The sequence below is a fragment of the Hippocampus bargibanti genome, linkage group LG14 (genome assembly GCF_051943395.1).
Source record: "Hippocampus bargibanti isolate YZ-2025 linkage group LG14, ASM5194339v1, whole genome shotgun sequence".
NCBI classification, from domain to species: Eukaryota; Metazoa; Chordata; class Actinopteri; order Syngnathiformes; family Syngnathidae; genus Hippocampus; species Hippocampus bargibanti.
Window position 1 is genome coordinate 13,983,497 of NC_142747.1, and position 17,978 is coordinate 14,001,474.

Here is a 17,978-nt window from a genome sequence, read left to right on the forward strand (position 1 = left end):
GTACCCAAAAATGCATTGTGTGTCGCTTTATCGGTCAGTGACAATATCGACCGTAACATCACGGTAGGTCACCAACTCAAAAACAAGACTTCCTGAATATTCAACGCAAGTCTTAAAATGTAAAATATAGCTATATGCGGTGGAATCTTTGTAAAATACGCTCAGTAGAAGTTATTAAAAGTGATTTTACAAATTATGGACACAACTTGTCCGGGGCGCCGGTTGTCCTTTAACAATTTTTGTCATGTTGTTTCGCAACGGATATCTGAACATAAGCAGTGTAACACACATTAGTGACATATTATTTAAGTACGGCAAATAATCAATATTACTGTTGCACTGAAAAGCAGAAAGAGGAGCTGACCCTGAGGTACAGTCTTTCTGTATGTCAGTCTAATACTGCCCCCAGGTGGCCAAGATGCACGCACTAAAATTATCAAAAATGAAAGGGAAATGTGACAAAAATGGTTTATGATCCATCCATCCATTCTTTCTACCACTTATCGATTGAGATGTTTGGGCATCCGCTTTATCAAAAAAAGCTCAGACTTCACGATTCCCAGCTACTTCTTTCTTTTGGGTGGATCTTCTGGAGTTCCCATTTCGTACTGGGAGACAGGTCACAGCATGTTCTGCCTGGAACACCTCACCAGGGAAGAGTCTATGAGGCATCTGAACCAGATGCCCAAGCCACCTCATCTTGCACTTCTCAATGTGGACGATCATCAGCTTGACTCTGAGTACCTCCTACATGAGGGATCTTCTGACCTACCTCTAGATCTATCTCAGAGGAATTAGTTCAGCTCATTCTTCGCAACAATGGACAGATACAGAGCGTCGAAAACAGCGACTATGTTGCATTAATCTGCCAGTTCATCTCGGCTTCACTAATGAACAAGACACTTTGACCTGATCTCTTCCACAACTTGAAGAAGGACACTCCCACCCTTTTATGACTGAGTACATGGTCTTGGATTTAGAGCTGGATGTTTTTAAGCCAATCACTCCACATCCGCGTGCGAAATAGAATTACTGACTGTACAAAAATCAAAGACATAAATCACCAGGAACTCAAAATCTGGAACCCGAAATGGAGGCTGTTAACTGTATCTCAAGGCACTATAGGAAGCTACTCTGTTTATCGATTGCTCCTGCAGATACAGGAATCTCATTTACATGTTTGTCCATTTGCTTTTTCCAGAAAGAATATACACTGGACTCCAACATGCTTATATTGGAAAACGTGACCCGTCTCCAGAGCGGCTTTTACGAGTGCACTTCAATAGACATGGAAACCTATGAGGAGCTCTCAGGGAATACTACTGTGTTTGTTAACTGTACGTCTCCTACACATCAAGTTACTTTGCTTTACCACTCCTGAACGTTTACCCTTGTTGCCCCACTTGCGGTGTGTGCAGACCTAGACCCTGCCGTGGTGCAACCCAGTGACATCGAGATTGCTCAAGGCGAGGAGCTGACAGCCACTTGCAATGCACTATCTTCTCTACAGACGCACACAGCTTGGTTCAAGGTCTCGCAGAAGCACATTTTTGTCATGTTCTTATGGGTTTAAATTATTTTGGTGGGGTTGACTCGCAATGGTCCCAAATGATACTTTTTTAAAATGCTAGGCAAACAGATAGAAGTGGTTTTATGAACACAAATGCTGGGTGACACATGTAAACAGGCAATGTGTCAATACAGTACTGAGATAAATATGTTTCATCATCTAAAATGACAACACTTAACTGTAACCGTCTCCTTATATGTACCTGTATTAAACTGTCTGTGTGGCCAAAGCTTGCACACCTGAACGAGCAGCAAAATATCAATATAAATGAAGCAAATAAAAATGTTACATAGTGATTACTATGATTTTGTAAAAAACATGATCAAATATAAATATTTTTGTCAACAGTGTAGCTTGGACATGGAAACTTGGACCATTGTGTGTTGTCTAGTAAAAGCAAGTGTATTTATATGTTATACTGTACTATTATGACTACTAATGATTATGATAATACTCATATTTAATCAATAGTGTTTTCTTGTTGATGATGATTATTAACTTGACTTGTCGTGCTTTTAGAGTGGGCGAGAGGTGTCAGTTGGTCACACTTTAATGGTGAAAGATGTCACCTTTGACAAGGCAGGGGAGTACCAGTGTGTGGTAACTGTTCCCGAAATTGACGGCATGGACAAAATGGAAACCCTCCGAGTCACTGTAAAAGGTTAGCCCGTTTGTTACCCCTATCAAGGAGGTTCATTTTTCTTGTTGTATGTTTAAAGTTTGACAATCCAACATTTTAATGTTCAGGCGCACCTGAGATTATAAAACCAGAAAACACAGACATCGAGGAGAGTGTAGCCAACACTGTGGACCTGACCTGCCATGCGCGAGGATTCCCAGCTCCCAAAGTTATTTGGACCACACATGACGGAAAGGTACCACTGACTGTTTATATCCTGCACACATTTTTTGAATGTAGTACAGTAGCATGGTTTCTCCCAACCCATGAGGGTATGTTTCATTCCAGAATTGAAGGACAATTTACAGAAACACGCACACACTGTTAAAATTAGGTTTCCCTGAGACAAAAAGTAACTGCAGTTCTAATGTCCCACCTTTAGCAAACGGGCGCATTCAGTTTCAATATGTAAATTAATGTAATGTAAATTTCTCCACTGTGAGACTAATAAAGGCATATCCAATCCAACCCAATCCAATCCAAATAGCATGAGTGAAGATTTTGTGACGGTAATCTTTTCTTTGATAAATCCCTTATTGCCATATCAAGGAACAGAAAAAAAAACCAGACACGTGACTAAGCAGAAATTATGTCGTAAAAGTCAGTTAGGAGAAAGGGAAAGGCCACTCTTCGAACGTTCATATTTGTTAATTTTATTTATTTATTTAAGCAATACCCCAAGACAATGCAACCTTGTTATCATATAATCGGGTAGTTAGATTTTAATAAACACGTTTGTCTTTTTGATTATAAGGCAACATTTGTTCTGAACCGTTCGCATAGTAGCCAATGCAGCTAGCCCAAATTAAAAATTCCAATGTTACCATTTTTCAAATAAACTTTTACTCTATTTATTTAACTGTAAAGGATTTATTAGGATTTAGTAGTTTTTTGTAATTAAAAATATTAGTAATTAAAACTGAAATATTAATTGTGTAAATTCTACGAATTAAAAACATGTCAAAAATATATTATATTTCAAAAATCAATGTATTGTTAATAGTCAGATTAAAAACCATTCTTGCCTAAATTGTGCTCTGATTCTGGGATGACTCATGGAGGGGTAGATCCAGAACAAGAAATATGTGAACTGATGCACCCAATGGGTGACTGCTGTATCACTCCAGATCCTGGAGACCACATCCCAAACCGAGATGGAAGATGGCGTCCAGAGCATGGTGAGCGTGGAGGTTAAATCCGACATCACCGCCTTCTGTAATGCTTCTAACGAGTATGGCGCCGACGCGTTGGCCTTCAACATCAAAGCAAGTGAGTTCCTGCTTTGTATTTTGCGCTTTCACGTGAAAGTGGCACATCTTGATATCACTCTGGCTCATGTCATGCGTTCATGATGCAGTATATTGCTTCTCCAATTCAAAGAGATGGGATAATATACAATGCAATGTGGATTCCTCTTATATTATGAAATGACACAATCACATTCACTCTGATTCTGATATGACTTAATTGAATTTCATGTGATTTCGTTAAATGTACTATAATACACAATACAATTCACCCAGCACAATACAGTGCAATATAATTGATTTATATATCGCTTTAACAACAGCTGAAGCTGTAACAAAGCGCTTAATATGGACATCTATCATATACAGGAAATAAAGCAGTCACAAAGATAGTACAAACCACCAGGGAGTGAAATCAAGATCAAGTCAGAAAGATACTGAGTCGAATGCCAAAGAGTACAATAGAGTGCATTTTGAGACGGGTTTTAAAGATGGGCAGCAAGGGGGCTTGCCGAATGTTCTGTGGCAGGTCATTCCAGAGATTGGGACCAGCAATGGAAAAGGCTTGCTTACCTTTGACCCTCTGTTTAGATTTTGGCACATCTAATAATGTCTGGTCAGCAGATTTGAGGTGGCGGGAAGTTGTGTAGGGGTGGATAAGCTCGGAGAGGTAATAAAGAGCTCTTGAAAACAAGTCTAAAATGTATAGGGCGCCGGTGAAGGGATGCCAGAGTAGGAGTTATATCTTCCCTCTTACGAGTACCACTCAAGAGGTGAGCACCAGCATTCTGGACCAGCTTGAGACGCTTCACGGAGGATTGGCTAATTCTAAAGTAAAGCGCATTACAGTAATCGAGCAGAGATGTGACAAAGGCATGAATTACTGCTTATGAGAAAGCAGAGGTTTTATTTTTGCTAGTTCCCTAAGATGAAAACAATGCAAAATAAATTACATTTTACTGTGATCAATGCATGACTCACTCCAGTTACATTGCCATAGCATCCATGATCCGTGATTCCTAATCACCAACAATTACATTCATTCAATTACAATTTGCCATATAGTTAACGATGGAACTCGGAATGTTGCCGTCTGAAAGAATGCAAGAATATATCTTTCGATTCCAGTAAGAAGTTACACAAAGCTTGCTTGCTATTCCATTTTGTGTGCCTGCCTTGGTCTACATTTATAACGCCTTCTGTATTCCACTATGTCAAAAATGAAAAAAGTGTACCACCGCCTTGCTTTCACAGCACAGGTTTGAGCGCAATCCAAAATAAAGCCAAACTCTTCAGGATATCTAGCTCTCATCATTCTTTGTTGACACTTGAAATAGCGCCACATTTGGCTGAATCTTGCTTGAGCCTTGAACCACCCCCCCAACTCCAACCCTCCTGGTTCCTGTGGTCTGTGTCACCTCCGTTATTTGTGTTAAGGTTGTGCTAATGTGTTGCTTGTGTGTCACGAAAGTTATGTCCTCCTCCTCTTCCTAATTTCCCACCCAACCCCCACGTTGGTTAACATGTGACCTACCCTTGTGTACCTCTTACCTTATTTCAGTTGTCCACACCACAGTAGCAGCAACTACCACTAGCACCAATCGCACAAGCATTCTTTCCTCTTCCACAGGTAAGGCCACAGTTGCTCTGCTATCCTAACATCGTTCTTTATGGTGATATTTGCAGAGTTAAGTCAGGTTTATTTTTAGGTGTAAAAATACTAGTGTAAAAAATGTCTGAGTAGGTTCTCAGTCGTACGTGAGTGGTCCATCGATGAAAAGGTTTCTTCAGCCGTCATCTGTACTTCTTTGAAGGTGTCGGACGTTTCACTACTCATTCGAAGAGATTTGTCAGCAAACTAAAGTTGTGCTGGTAACTCTGGCCCTATATATATATATATATATATATATATATATATATATATATATATATATATATATATATATATATATATATATATATATATATATATATATATATCCCTAATGGACAGAGCTGGCGGTGCTCTAAGGTTGGGGGAATCAGTAGACCACTCACTAAAGCCAATCTGACTACCAGTTTTGTTCTATCTGATTACCTCTAATGTTCTATCCCTGGCCTTGTTAGCTCTGGTATTACATTAGCATGATGAAGCCTATGTGGTAATGACCGAAGAAGTTTGTTGTAAGCACGGACTAAATTAAGCCTTAAACCACCATGGCAATTTAGTGAAGGGTTTTGCTGTTTTACAAAAATTGCTTCTTTTACTCCTCTTTCAAACCATCCATTTTCTTTCGCTAATGTTTTAACCTCACTGTCGTCAAATGACTGGTTGATAGCTTTGAGGTGCATATGTATGGCAGATTTAGGCCCACTAGCATTGTCCCTATGGTGTTAAGTGTATTTTTGAGCATTTGTTTAGTTTACCCAATGCATTGCTCTTTACAATCTTCATTTTTACAATGTGTAGAATAAACTACATTACTACGTTTTTCATTTGGCAGCCTATCTTTTGGATGCACTCATTTTTGTCTTAAGGTATTAATAGATTTGAAATAGGTTGGAATTTAGTTACCTGAGGAAACTTTTCGGACTTTTCATCGATTTACTCCAGTTACCACGAGATGCAAACTTTTTCACTCCATTGATGATGCAATATGTTTGACATTGGGACAATCCAATCGATATTGCTACCAGTGCAAATGGGGCAATCAGGCCAGTCCTAGATCATAATCAGTCAAGACAATCGAAGTAATCAGTGTAAGCCTCAGGAAATAGTCCTCTGCTCCCCCATACCTTAGAGCAGGGACTGATCATAGCAGAGGTCTGGCACCGCCACCTCTGGACAGTAGCGATATATATCACCATATGTATATCACTATATATGGCCAGACTACCAGCAAAATTTTAGTTCGCTGATGAAGCCTCTTCGATGAGAAGCGAAACGTCCGACAACTTCAAAGAACCACAGATGACGGCTGAAGAAACCTTTTCATCGATGGAACCCTCCTGTACGACTGAAAGCTTACACAGACGAATACGCTATGATGCAATGACAAGAATATAGACTATACATACGTGCTTGATAGGCACAGACAGGTGACTTTTACTCTTGAGTGTTAAAAACCCCTGAATTTATATCTTATATATTTTTATGAAACCAGAATGAACTTTACAGGACATGTAGCGTCATGGCGTTCTCTGTTTACACTCCAAAAAGTGGCCCATTTGGAGGATAATTACTTTTTTGAGAGTCCACCCCCCATTCTCCCCCCCACACCCTCAATGTCCCTCTGTTCAGCGTCACATTTGTTCTTTGTGTTTTGGCTGTGCTAACATATTGCCCACCCCCCACCGTCTTGGTGTGTTTTAACATGTTGTGAACGCCCCTGTGTGCCTCTTACCTTATTTCAGTTGTACACATCACAGCAGCAGCACCCACCACTCGCGCAAGCATTCTTTCTTCTTCCACAGGTAAGGCCACGGTCGCTTCGCATTGTCTGCTTCACTGCGTATATCGACAACGCAACAACGTAGTATTCAGTCCCAGTGGCACTCTAGCATAGGACAGATGACATGCTTTGTAATTGCATTAGATTGAACTCTTGAGAAACAAGAAATAATTTAGGATGTTCTACGATGCGCTGAAAAATGGATGGCAGGATGCAAATGGCCCCCAGGACATAATTTGAACACCACTGTATAAGCCATTCGGTTCTCAAAGTGTGGTATGCGGGTTCCTTGTTGAAGTATGTAAAAGACCCACTGATGAAGAACATTCAGTTGTCTTTCACCTTTAAATTCAATACATTTGTATTGAATCATTTAGAACTGCTTGTTTTCAAACATTTATTTTGGTCAGATTTTTTTTTACTTTATCAAACATTTACATGCGATACAAAAAATTAATTACATTAAGTTAAATTTTAATATTTTAAAGGGCAGTGAAACTACTTCGATTGCATAATATTGTAGTGGTCAACTTTCATATTAATTCATGCACAGGCCATCACCCAATTGATTCGAGAATTGAAAATAGGACATGGAGCGCGGTTTTGGTTTTTCTCACCGGGGGGTGCTGACAAAGCGCTGTGAAACCGTTGGCAATTTTTTTCCCTTCCACATGTGGCCAGCATTTGCCTTTTGTACAGCCGCCCCCAGTTCAAGCTCAGATAACTCCAGACCCATACAAGAATTAGCTTTTTTTCTGATGAAAGAAGAGAGTCCAAGATTTCTAACGCTGTATTAAATGTTTATGTTGTTCTAAAACTCAATATTCTGTGGGTCCTGGAATTTCAGTGACAATGACAAAAATCCTGGCACTGGAGTGGACACATTTTTGCACATCGTCTGGCAGTGAATGAGTTAAAGATCTTTTATTAAGAATAAAACCTAATCTCTTTATTTTCACCAACGTTGTTGTGGTACTTGGAGAGCTAGTCATTGTTTTTTCGATGGTATTTGGTGTAAAAAGGTGGAAAACCATATAGGCTCACACACACTCTCTCTCTCTCTTGGCAGTCCATCGAAGTCGAGGATGACGTCGCTTCCATTGCTTTGTGGGGTATTGGACAGTGGTTATTGGCGCTGGCGGCGATGCCACTGTAGGTGACTATGAAGCCCGATTCTGGAGCCACAAATCCTGCCACATTCAGGACATGTGAGGCCAGGACCGGGCTGGCGAGGCGGTACTGAAGCAGCACAAAGGTGTCTTTGCTCGTGCCGCACGATCCTCCTCTGGGTGCGCTTGTCTTCAAGTTGTGTCACCCCTTCGTGGCATAAGGAGCGCCACAGTGGCCTGTTCGCTGCAGCAGACTCCAGATCGCTGGGCTTGATGTTGCAGTTCTTTAGAGTCTGTTTAAGCTGGTCTTTGTATCGCAGCTTGGGACCACCAGGGTTCCTCTTCGCTGACAAGAGTTGTCCATAAAGCACCTGTCGAGGCAAGCGGCAGCTAGGCATCCGGATGACATGTCCAACCCACCGAAGTTGCCTCTTTGCCAGTATGGCCTCGATACTGGTGGAGGCAGTGCGTTGAAGGATGTCGGTGTGTGGAACACGATCCTGCCAGGTGATGCCAAGGATTCGTTGGAGGCACCTGATGTGGAATGCATCAAGGCGTCTCACATGGCGTCGATAGACGGTCCAGGCTTCTGCGCCATATAGCAGCGTGGACACACACACTGCTTGGTAGACTGCGACTTTTGTTGGAGTTCTTAAGTGGTTGTTTTCGAACACACGAGTACGCAATCTGCCAAAAGCTTTGGAGGCTTGATGGATGCGGGCCTGGACGTCATCATCAATTAGACAGGAGGGTGTTAGAATGCTGCCGAGGTAGCTGAATTGTTGGACAACCTTGAGGGGTGTGCCACTGAGGGTGAACGCTGGGGTTGGAGAACTCTCTTTTGCCATGACCTCCGTTTTGGTTACATTGATCACGAGACCGAGTGATCGGTAGACGGAGGACATGGTATCAAGGGCATTTTGCATGGCAGCTGGGCTGTGGGCCAGCAGAGCACAATCATCTGCATACTGTAGCTCGTGGATGCCGCTGATCAGGGTCTTGGTCTTGGCCTGTAGGCGTCTGATGTTAAACAGGTTACCATCCAGGCGGAATTGGATTTGTACGCCGCCACCTTCCTGGATGGACTTATGGAAGAGGAGCGTAGCTGCCATCAGGAACAGGTTGAATATAGCAGGGGCCAGTACACAGCCCTGCTTCACCCCGACTTCCACAGGGAACGGGGAAGATTGCTGGCCACCAACAAGTACAGTTGCTTGCATGCCGCTGTGGAACTGTCTTAGGATGCCGAGAAATTTGGAGGGGACGCCAAATTTCTGCAGTATGGTCCAGAGAATGTCACGGTTAACTGTGTCAAATGCCTTTGTAAGGTCAATGAAGGTGATATAGAGGTCCTTATTTTGTTCCTTGCATTTCTCCTGAACTTGGCGCGCAGCGAAGATCATGTCCAGAGTGCTTCGATCCTTCCTGAAGCCGCATTGTGTCTCTGGGAGGATGTCTTCGGTAATGTGCGATGTAAGACGGAACAGCATTACTTTTGCAAGAATCTTGCCAGCAACAGAAAGTAGGGAGATGCCACGGCTGTTGCCACAGACTGACTTGTCCCCCTTCCTTTTGTAAATGGTGACAATGTTGCTGTCTTTCCATTCCTGAGGGTCCTGGAATTTCAGTGACAATGACAAAAATCCTGGCACTGGAGTGGACACATTTTTGCACATCGTCTGGCAGTGAATGAGTTAAAGATCTTTTATTAAGAATAAAACCTAATCTCTTTATTTTCACCAACGTTGTTGTGGTACTTGGAGAGCTAGTCATTGTTTTTTCGATGGTATTTGGTGTAAAAAGGTGGAAAACCATATAGGCTCACACACACACAGCAGAGGGAAAAACACATTGGTAACCACAGTTTTAGTGGGTGGCAAGTCTGCCTCACAGTTTTAAGATTTGGGTTTTAATCTCAAGTATGAGATACTCAAACTTGATCTAAGACGATTGCAATGAGTACAAAGGAATGATGGCATGCAGGAGTAGGTCAGTGAAAAAATGCCTGCTTCTAACGTGACTGTCAGGAAGCAGCTAATGCTTGAAATCATCAAACCAAGTCGCCTGACCACCATTAGCTCTCCTCTCTGGTGCTTCCTCTCATTAGTTGGGCAAAATCCTTTGACATTTCCAGACCCCTGAAAGGAAAACGTGTTCTGGGTTGCTGTTTCTTGCCAAGTGTCATTTGAATGAAATTATACAGGAGTGTTGTGTTACTGACTGCTATCACAGTTTTACGCAAATGCTGAGCCTTTAAATCTTTCCAGAATACAGAGTCAATGTGTGTGTGTGTGTGTGTGTGTGTGTGCGTGTGTGTGTGTGTGTGTGTGTGTGTGTGCGTGAAGTGTTTGTGTGTCTGCTGGTCAGTGTGCCTGTGTGTGCATGCTTGTATGTGTGTATAAATGTGTGTCTATGTGTGTGTCTGTCTGTCCGGATGTGTGTGCAAGTGTATGTTTGTGTGTGTGTGTTTGCGTGTGTTGCTGTGTGTGTTTGTGTTCGTGCGCATGTGTGTGTGTGTTAGTGTGTAAATGTGCTGGTGTGTTTGCGTGTGTATGTGTGTCTGTGTGAGAGAGTGTGTGTTTGATGGTGTGTTTGCGTGTGTGTGTGTGCAGGTTGGTGTGTGTCTGTTTGTGTGTGTGTGTGAGTGTGATGGTGTGTTTGCGTGTGTGTGTGTATTTGTGTGTATGAGTTTTTGTGAGAGTGTGTGTGTGTGTGTGTGTGTTTGTGTGTGTGTTGCTGTGTGTTTGTGTTAGTGTGTGTTTGTGTGCATGTGTGTGTTACTGTGTGCATGAATGTGTTTGAGTGTCATGTGTGTGTGAGTGTGTGTGTGTGTGTGTTAGTGTGTGTGTGTGTGTGTTGGTGTGTGTGCGTTTTTGTGTGTGTTGTTGTCTGTGTGTGTGTGTTTGTGTGTGCGTGTGTGTTTTTGCTAGTGTGTGTATGTGCGGGTTTGAGTGATTGTGTGTTTGTGTCTGTTCGTGTGTGTGTGTGTGTGTTTGTGTGCGTTTGTGTGTGTGCATGTGTGTGTGTGCGGGCCTCTGTGGCCTGCTCGAAGGAGTTGTTCAATTAACCTCAGCCTCCCGCTGATAATTGTACTCATGTGGTTTTTCCCAGTCCAAGGCGCACCCGCTATCCCACCAAAGAAAATCAGGAAAGGTTTGTACAGTATGCCACTCAAGTGCTCAAGGATCCACACTCTTCCCGCTTTTTTCTCTGGCTCTGCAGACCAATGAACGGCACCAATCCCAGCATGCATCAGCACACTTTTACTTCACCTACATTTTGAAACGTTCACAATTTCTTTTTCCTCTGCCAGGTTTAGAAAATCTGTCGACCTTTATATGATGTTTGTAAACAATAAGCACCAAGGCACTTCCGGGTGGTAGAACATGACAAATGCTCTTTTTTTTGCATTCTGCTTGTGCTAATAATGTGAACGGTACCCGAATACAATTTATTTTCATGTTTTTTTTTTAAACCAGAGAGGTACCATTTGAAATGACTTTAGTTTTGGTGATTGCATCATTTTGTGAATTGCAGTCATCTGCTTTCCAAGCAAGTGACAGAATACCTCACATACAAATTTCTGCAAATTTCCCCATTGAGGGACTATTAAAGGCTTTCTGATTCTGTACCATCTTTTCGACTGACACATTACAAGAGCAGCAACTAAAATCATCATTTCAACTGCGAACCCTATCTTGGTTGTTCAAATCGTAATCCAGTCGGTGTTTACTACCAGGGAATAGGTATGATGTCATTGTAAAAAGGTCTTTTCGGACACAACGTCCCGACACTCCGCGGCATGCTGCACAGTCGACCTTGCATCTGACCCCACCACCCCCCACAACCGCCCCCCACCCTCCACGCGCCTCATTTTTCATCATCACTGATCTTGTTCTATGTGCATCTTGCCCACCAGAGAGCGGCGGTGTAATCATTGCAGTCATCATCATCTGCATCCTGCTGTTGGCTATCCTGGGAAGCGTGCTCTACTTCCTTTACAAGAAAGGAAAGATCTGTGGACGTTCCGGAAAGCAGGACCTGTAAGTACACATTGAGATGAGTCAACAGGGTTTTTGATTTCTTCTCAGGGGTGAAGAGAGGAAATTAACTAATTCACTGCCATTCATGAATTCATCCGAGAATTGAAAATATGACGTAGAACGCCATTCATGAATTTGTTCAGGTTTTGTTTTTTCATGCTTAGGTACTGATAATGCGCTGGCCATGGCCTCTGGCAATTTTCCACAAGGGGGCAGCATTTATCTTTTTTCTATGTTAGCGCTTTGTTCCAACTTCAGCTGTTGTTAAACCCCTATATAAACCAATATGTATGTATTGTATTGTATGTTGGACAGCCGCCATTATTTCAAGCTCATATACCTCCAGACCCATGTAATTATGAAATTAACTTTTTTCTAATGAAAAAAAGAGACTAAGGTTTCTAACACTGTGTTGAATGTTTATGTAGTCCTAAAACTCAATTATCTGTGGGTCCTGTAATTCGAGTCACAATAACAAGCCTTGACACTGGAGTGAACACATTTTTTACACATCGTCTGGCAGTGAATGAGTTAAATATTCTATATTAAGATGAATGAGTTAAAATGCTGGGCAAACAGTTTCATGAACACAAATGCAGGGGCGACACATTTTTGCATATGTTTGGCAGTGAATGAGTTAATATTTTAACACAAATAGTGGGGTAACAGATGTAGAAAGATAATACAGTATAACAATGTTCACAGATTCACAGGTATACTGTATATATAGCCCTGTGGAGGAAACTAAGCGTGTGTAATACTGCAGTATTAATATGCCTCTTGAGTGACTTTTTGTGCACTATTTTGTGCGATGTAGCACCAAAGAGAAATCCAGCAAAGACAACATTGTGGTTGAAATGAAGAGCGACAATACTGAGGACGCCGTCCTTCTCGGCGTCAACGGAGAGAAGCTACTCCCCCGTACACAGGTAGATATCCGCCCCATTAAACCCCAACAAAAACTTCTTGTGTTCCATTGACTCACCATTTCTCTCCATCTTTTTCATCTTTGCCTTGTGTGTTTCTCACGTGGAGTAACAAACAGTGAGGAGGAAACCACTGCTGTGACCAGACAACACCCCGAGACCCATTGATGACTTGCTTCCACCGTGGCCTGTTTTTCCTGTCAATCAAAGGCTTTCTGAGACCCCCCCAAAAAAAATCACATTGGGCTTGATTACTTCCCTATACATGTTGGAGGGCAACAATGTTTAAGAGCGCCTGTTCGGCTGCCATTTTTGTATCACCGTTGAGCAAGGACTATTTTTTTAATTGCCGAACAATCAGTCGACCCACGCGAGCTAGCTCTTCCTCCAGTGTACATATTATGCCATCCGTGTATATATTTGCCTTATTTAAAGTGTATCCACACTTGATTTATGAAGAGCAGAGATATCCGTTCTGCAAAAGTCCGAACACTGAACATTTTTGAGTATATGTCACAACTTTTCCTTCAGACAATTCACACATATTGTTGCCTTTTCGCGCTCCGATCAAAATAGGATCATTAAAATTGGTATCTTTGAATCTCTGTTGCGAAGATTTCACAGTGCCACTGTAAATGATATATTTTTGGAAAACTATGATAAATTATTCTAGATTTCACAGAATAGGATAAACATCTTGCCTGAGTTTTTTTTTCCTTCAAATGAGTATTGCGATCTTTACAAACAGCAAAATATTAAGCCAAAGAGATTACATGCAGATCTTGAAAAAAAAGAATGAAGCATGGCGGCATTTTGTTGTTCAGTGCACTGGTTTTTCTTTGTAATAGTCATGCAGTCCTCTTTTGTTTCTCGGATGTGAAAGTTTATTTTTGGGATGTAACTATGAAGGCTTATATGCTTACTGCATTAAGTCGTCCGCTCAGTGAGGAACAGTCGGCTTGAGTATTAAATTGTAAATGTGTGTTAAATAAATATTTTTGGCCCATATTAAGTCAAAGTGATACAGAATCTTCCCTGTGGTCTACATGTGAAGCTATCTATTTAGCTGGGGTCTTTTGGAAGGAAAAAAACATAATGGAGTGCTCTCTGTATTTACACACAGGGAATATATATATATATATATATATATATATATATATATATATATATATATATATATATATATATATATATATATATATATATACACAGAGAGAGAGAGAGAGAGAGAGAGAGAGAGAGAGAGAGAGAGAGAGAGAGATACATACTATTATATACAGTAAAGTCTCGTTATATCGATATTCAAGGGAGTCCGAAAAAATATCGATATAACCGGGACTATCGATATATCCGACCCTGTTTGCATGTAATTTTCTCCGTGCGTGCATAGAAATAGTATGGGAGTGGGGGTAATAGGCCAGTCGTTAGTCAGGAATGTAGGAACAATCAGAGGGGCCACAGGGAGGGGTCCCCTGCCCCCCCCCAACCTGAGAGTAGGGACCTATCATAGCTGTGTCCGGCGCCACCATGTCTGGACATTAGGGATATATAAATGGGGCCGATACGACCAGTCAGACTTTAGTTCGCTGACGAAGCCTCTTGGATAGGAGGCGAAACGTCCGAAACCTTCACTTTTGTACAGATGACGGCTGAAGAAACCTTCTCATCGATAGAAATAGTATCGATATAACCGGGACTATCGATATATCCGATATCGATATAACGAGACTTTACTGTATATTGATTTTATATTTAGACATACAGAGTGAGTTGATTTCTTATTTTGTGTTGTTTTAATGTGATGGGAAAATAGCTCTCACAATGATCCAAACTCATTAGCAGCCAGGTAGGGCACTCAAAGAACGATTGATTCTCATCTCTTCGTTGTGTGTGTGAGACAATGTGTCTGCACTATTGAGCAGGACAAACAACTCATTCTATATGCATAAAAAAATTAAGATAAGAGCTGAATGATTCGTTCATAAACAATATGGGCGCAATTAGTATTTAGGCATTGAGTTGTGAAAATATCGAATCAATAATATGATTTGCTGTGATGTTATTTGTTCAGATCATGTTATGTGCCTTGTGGCATTTTGACATCATCCGTGAAGTCCTGGTATGTAGATCGCAATACTGTATATTCTTATTACTCCTTGTGCGGTCGTGTTGATGAAAGTTATTTTGTGTCACTAGTCATTTTTTTTCAATTACAGTAGATGGGGAAACAATTCAGAAAAACATATTTTTAACTACATTTTTATGTTCATTAAAACAAAAATTGGCATTCTGATTCTAAAATTTCTGTCAGTTTTTATTCAAGCATGTCAAACTGTTTACCAGATATTCCAATTGTCACTGATATACAGTAGCTATACTCAGACTCACCACTTTATTATGATTGGACGACTCAACAACAATGGGTCACAACTGAGCGCTCGGTGAGAGGTCAGTGCTATCAAAACCTGAAAACAGAGAGCAAGCATCATTGGAATTAAGAGGATTCGTGCTGGCTATTTAAACCTTGTAATCACAATATACCATTGCAAATTATATTTCATTTTATGCCATTTTTTCCCCCACATCTATTTATTTATTTATTTTTAAAGAATTTTAAAGAAGGGTCCTATAGCTCAAAAGTTTGATGTGCTACAGAATAAACTGACATCAATTTTGGATTCCACTCCCAAAAATGTGTTAAAAAAATCTATCAGATGTAAACAAAAAAATAATTGCTTTTTAAGTCCCCTTAAGACATTATTGTAAATTGATGCCTTTGAAAGTCATTTTTTCAAAAAATCTATTGAATAAAAAATTATTTCTGGAAAAAAAAGATCATTGTTTTAAATGAATTTCTCACAAGAAACATATTACTGTTTGAGCTTTCCATGACAATCCACAGAGCAGGCCACGTTACAGGTTCTGGGTGAACCATAATGAGCAGTCTGGAAGGTGAGAGCTAACGTGCTGTAAATGTTTGTCTAAATTCAAACCTTTGATCCAAATGAGGGAAAGGCGACAGAAATGTATGAATGGAATTTAGGCATCATCCAATTTCTCAACACTCTCCATCAAATTAAGCATATTCACATTGAGCAAAACACATCTGACCTTTACAACAGAAAAATACAAATTAGATAAACTAAACACAATCAGAAAATGTCACCTGCGTACAATTTTATTGACAGGACTGTGCAATCGTCCAAATTGAGAGGGTAAACTTGATGTTTTTTTTTAAATGATTGTTGAATAGCTTGTGGGACTACAGCGCCCCCTGATGGCCACATTTAAATAAAGCACTCACGACATGCCTGGCCATTGGATCCAGAAGCCAGACACATGAATACACACGCACGCACGCGCAGACACACAAATACAGGAATGTAAAACGACAGCTAACAGCATTTTTTGTCTTTTGTATGATTGCAAACACCTTTAGAGTGACAGTATCAATGCACAATTTAGCCGTTACCGTGTGAATACGTTATGACACGTTGTCAACAGTTTGATTGTCTTTAGCAGCGCATGTATTTTGTTTTTCTACTTTAATTCCTTTCAACACTTTGCTGCTGTGAAATGTAAATGTATCCACTGCAAGACTAAGAAAGGCAAACCTAATCCAATCCAATCCAATTGAGACGACTCAGTTAACACATTCGAGAAGGCAACTCGGAAAACAAAATCAGAAATGAGGATCGACCGGACAGCTTACAACAGAATAAGTTTATTGGGAATTGTACCATCGTCAGATACACATTCTTGAGATGTAGAACTTTGAGTGTGCGTAGCATCAATGTCGTGTGTCTTCATTCAAAGTACACGGAAGCTGCTATCGAGAGGTCTGCGGACCTTAAAAAAACTGTGCCAGTCAGACTCAAAGAAACTAAAAAAAGGGCAACACAACTTCATTGATTATGAAAAAAAACGTTATTCCTGAGTTTTGTAGAAAGGCCCTACTGCTGCTGATGTTCAGCAAGTCGCAAGCCTACTACTGCAATCCCTCTTCTTTCGGGCGAATGGGGACCAGGTCCATTCGCGGAAGACTAAAATCCGCGAAGTAGAGATATATATAATTAGCTACGTAATAAGACAGAGGGGGGTGCTGGGCGGGGCGCAAAAGATGCACAGCCAATCCACATGTCTGTAAACTGTGATATCGGCTGTCACTGGGTGACGTCGGCGCTGGGAACCAATCAAATTACAGCCAGGTACAAAACGTCAGTCATTCAGATTTTTTTTTTTATTCTTAACGATTTTTTTTCCCCCTGAAAAAACAAATCCGTCATGCATTGAAACCGCGATAAGTGAACCGCAAAGTAGCGTAGGGTTTGCTACATTATCAACTGCAGACACAAGGCGATACTGTCACTTTAAAGGCCGGCGACATGTTAACCAATTAAAAAGGTACATTTAAGGCTGAATTTGTTGAACATTATCATAAAATTAGCAGCAGTGAAGCAGTTTTGTTTTAATGTCCATATTTTCCGGTGTACATGGGGCACCCAAAAGCCTTGATTTTCTTCAAAGGATGACCCTGCGCCTTATAAGCAGGTGCACCTTAAATGTGAAGTAATATTGAGCCACAACAGGTCTCGCAACTACTGTCAGCAGCTACCCACTCCATTTCCCCCTGTACTAGTGCATAACCCTAGCCTCTACTGTAGCGCCTTATAAAGTGGAGTGCTTTATTTTTTGAAAACTTTTATATATTTATGTATTATACAGTATTTGGAAAACTTTTCATTAATTGAAGGTGCGCCTTATACGCCGGTGCATCTTATACAACGGAAAATATGGTACAACAATATTTAGGATCACATTACAATCATATATTACCAAAAAGAAATCAATGACAATATTTTTCTTTGTAATTTTATCACCACATTGAGCTGGAGACCGGAACCTGAACCAGCCAGATGATGATGTCAGACAAAATGTATATATTTAAAAAAAAAGTCAGCCGCCTCAGATAA

The 17,978-nt window shown here is 40.9% G+C and overlaps 1 protein-coding gene across 4 annotated transcripts in view; it reads left to right on the plus strand.

The window, feature by feature from the left end:
* Positions 1-15,837, plus strand: part of mcamb (melanoma cell adhesion molecule b) — a 39,913-nt gene extending 24,076 nt beyond the window's left edge. Inside the window, exons 8-18 of one of the 4 annotated variants that reach the window (XM_089012969.1) lie at positions 1,202-1,337; positions 1,419-1,531; positions 2,090-2,231; positions 2,318-2,445; positions 3,377-3,518; positions 5,058-5,126; positions 6,890-6,949; positions 11,148-11,189; positions 11,956-12,079; positions 12,897-13,008; positions 13,115-15,837. In XM_089012969.1, the coding sequence (XP_088869095.1) occupies positions 1,202-1,337; positions 1,419-1,531; positions 2,090-2,231; positions 2,318-2,445; positions 3,377-3,518; positions 5,058-5,126; positions 6,890-6,949; positions 11,148-11,189; positions 11,956-12,079; positions 12,897-13,008; positions 13,115-13,117 (1,071 nt within the window). In that variant the 3' untranslated portion in view covers positions 13,118-15,837. The remainder of the gene's footprint in view (positions 1-1,201; positions 1,338-1,418; positions 1,532-2,089; positions 2,232-2,317; positions 2,446-3,376; positions 3,519-5,057; positions 5,127-6,889; positions 6,950-11,147; positions 11,190-11,955; positions 12,080-12,896; positions 13,009-13,114) is intronic. The other 3 variants (XM_089012968.1, XM_089012970.1, XM_089012971.1) reach the window with 3 other exon arrangements.
* The last annotated feature ends 2,141 nt before the right edge of the window (positions 15,838-17,978 follow it).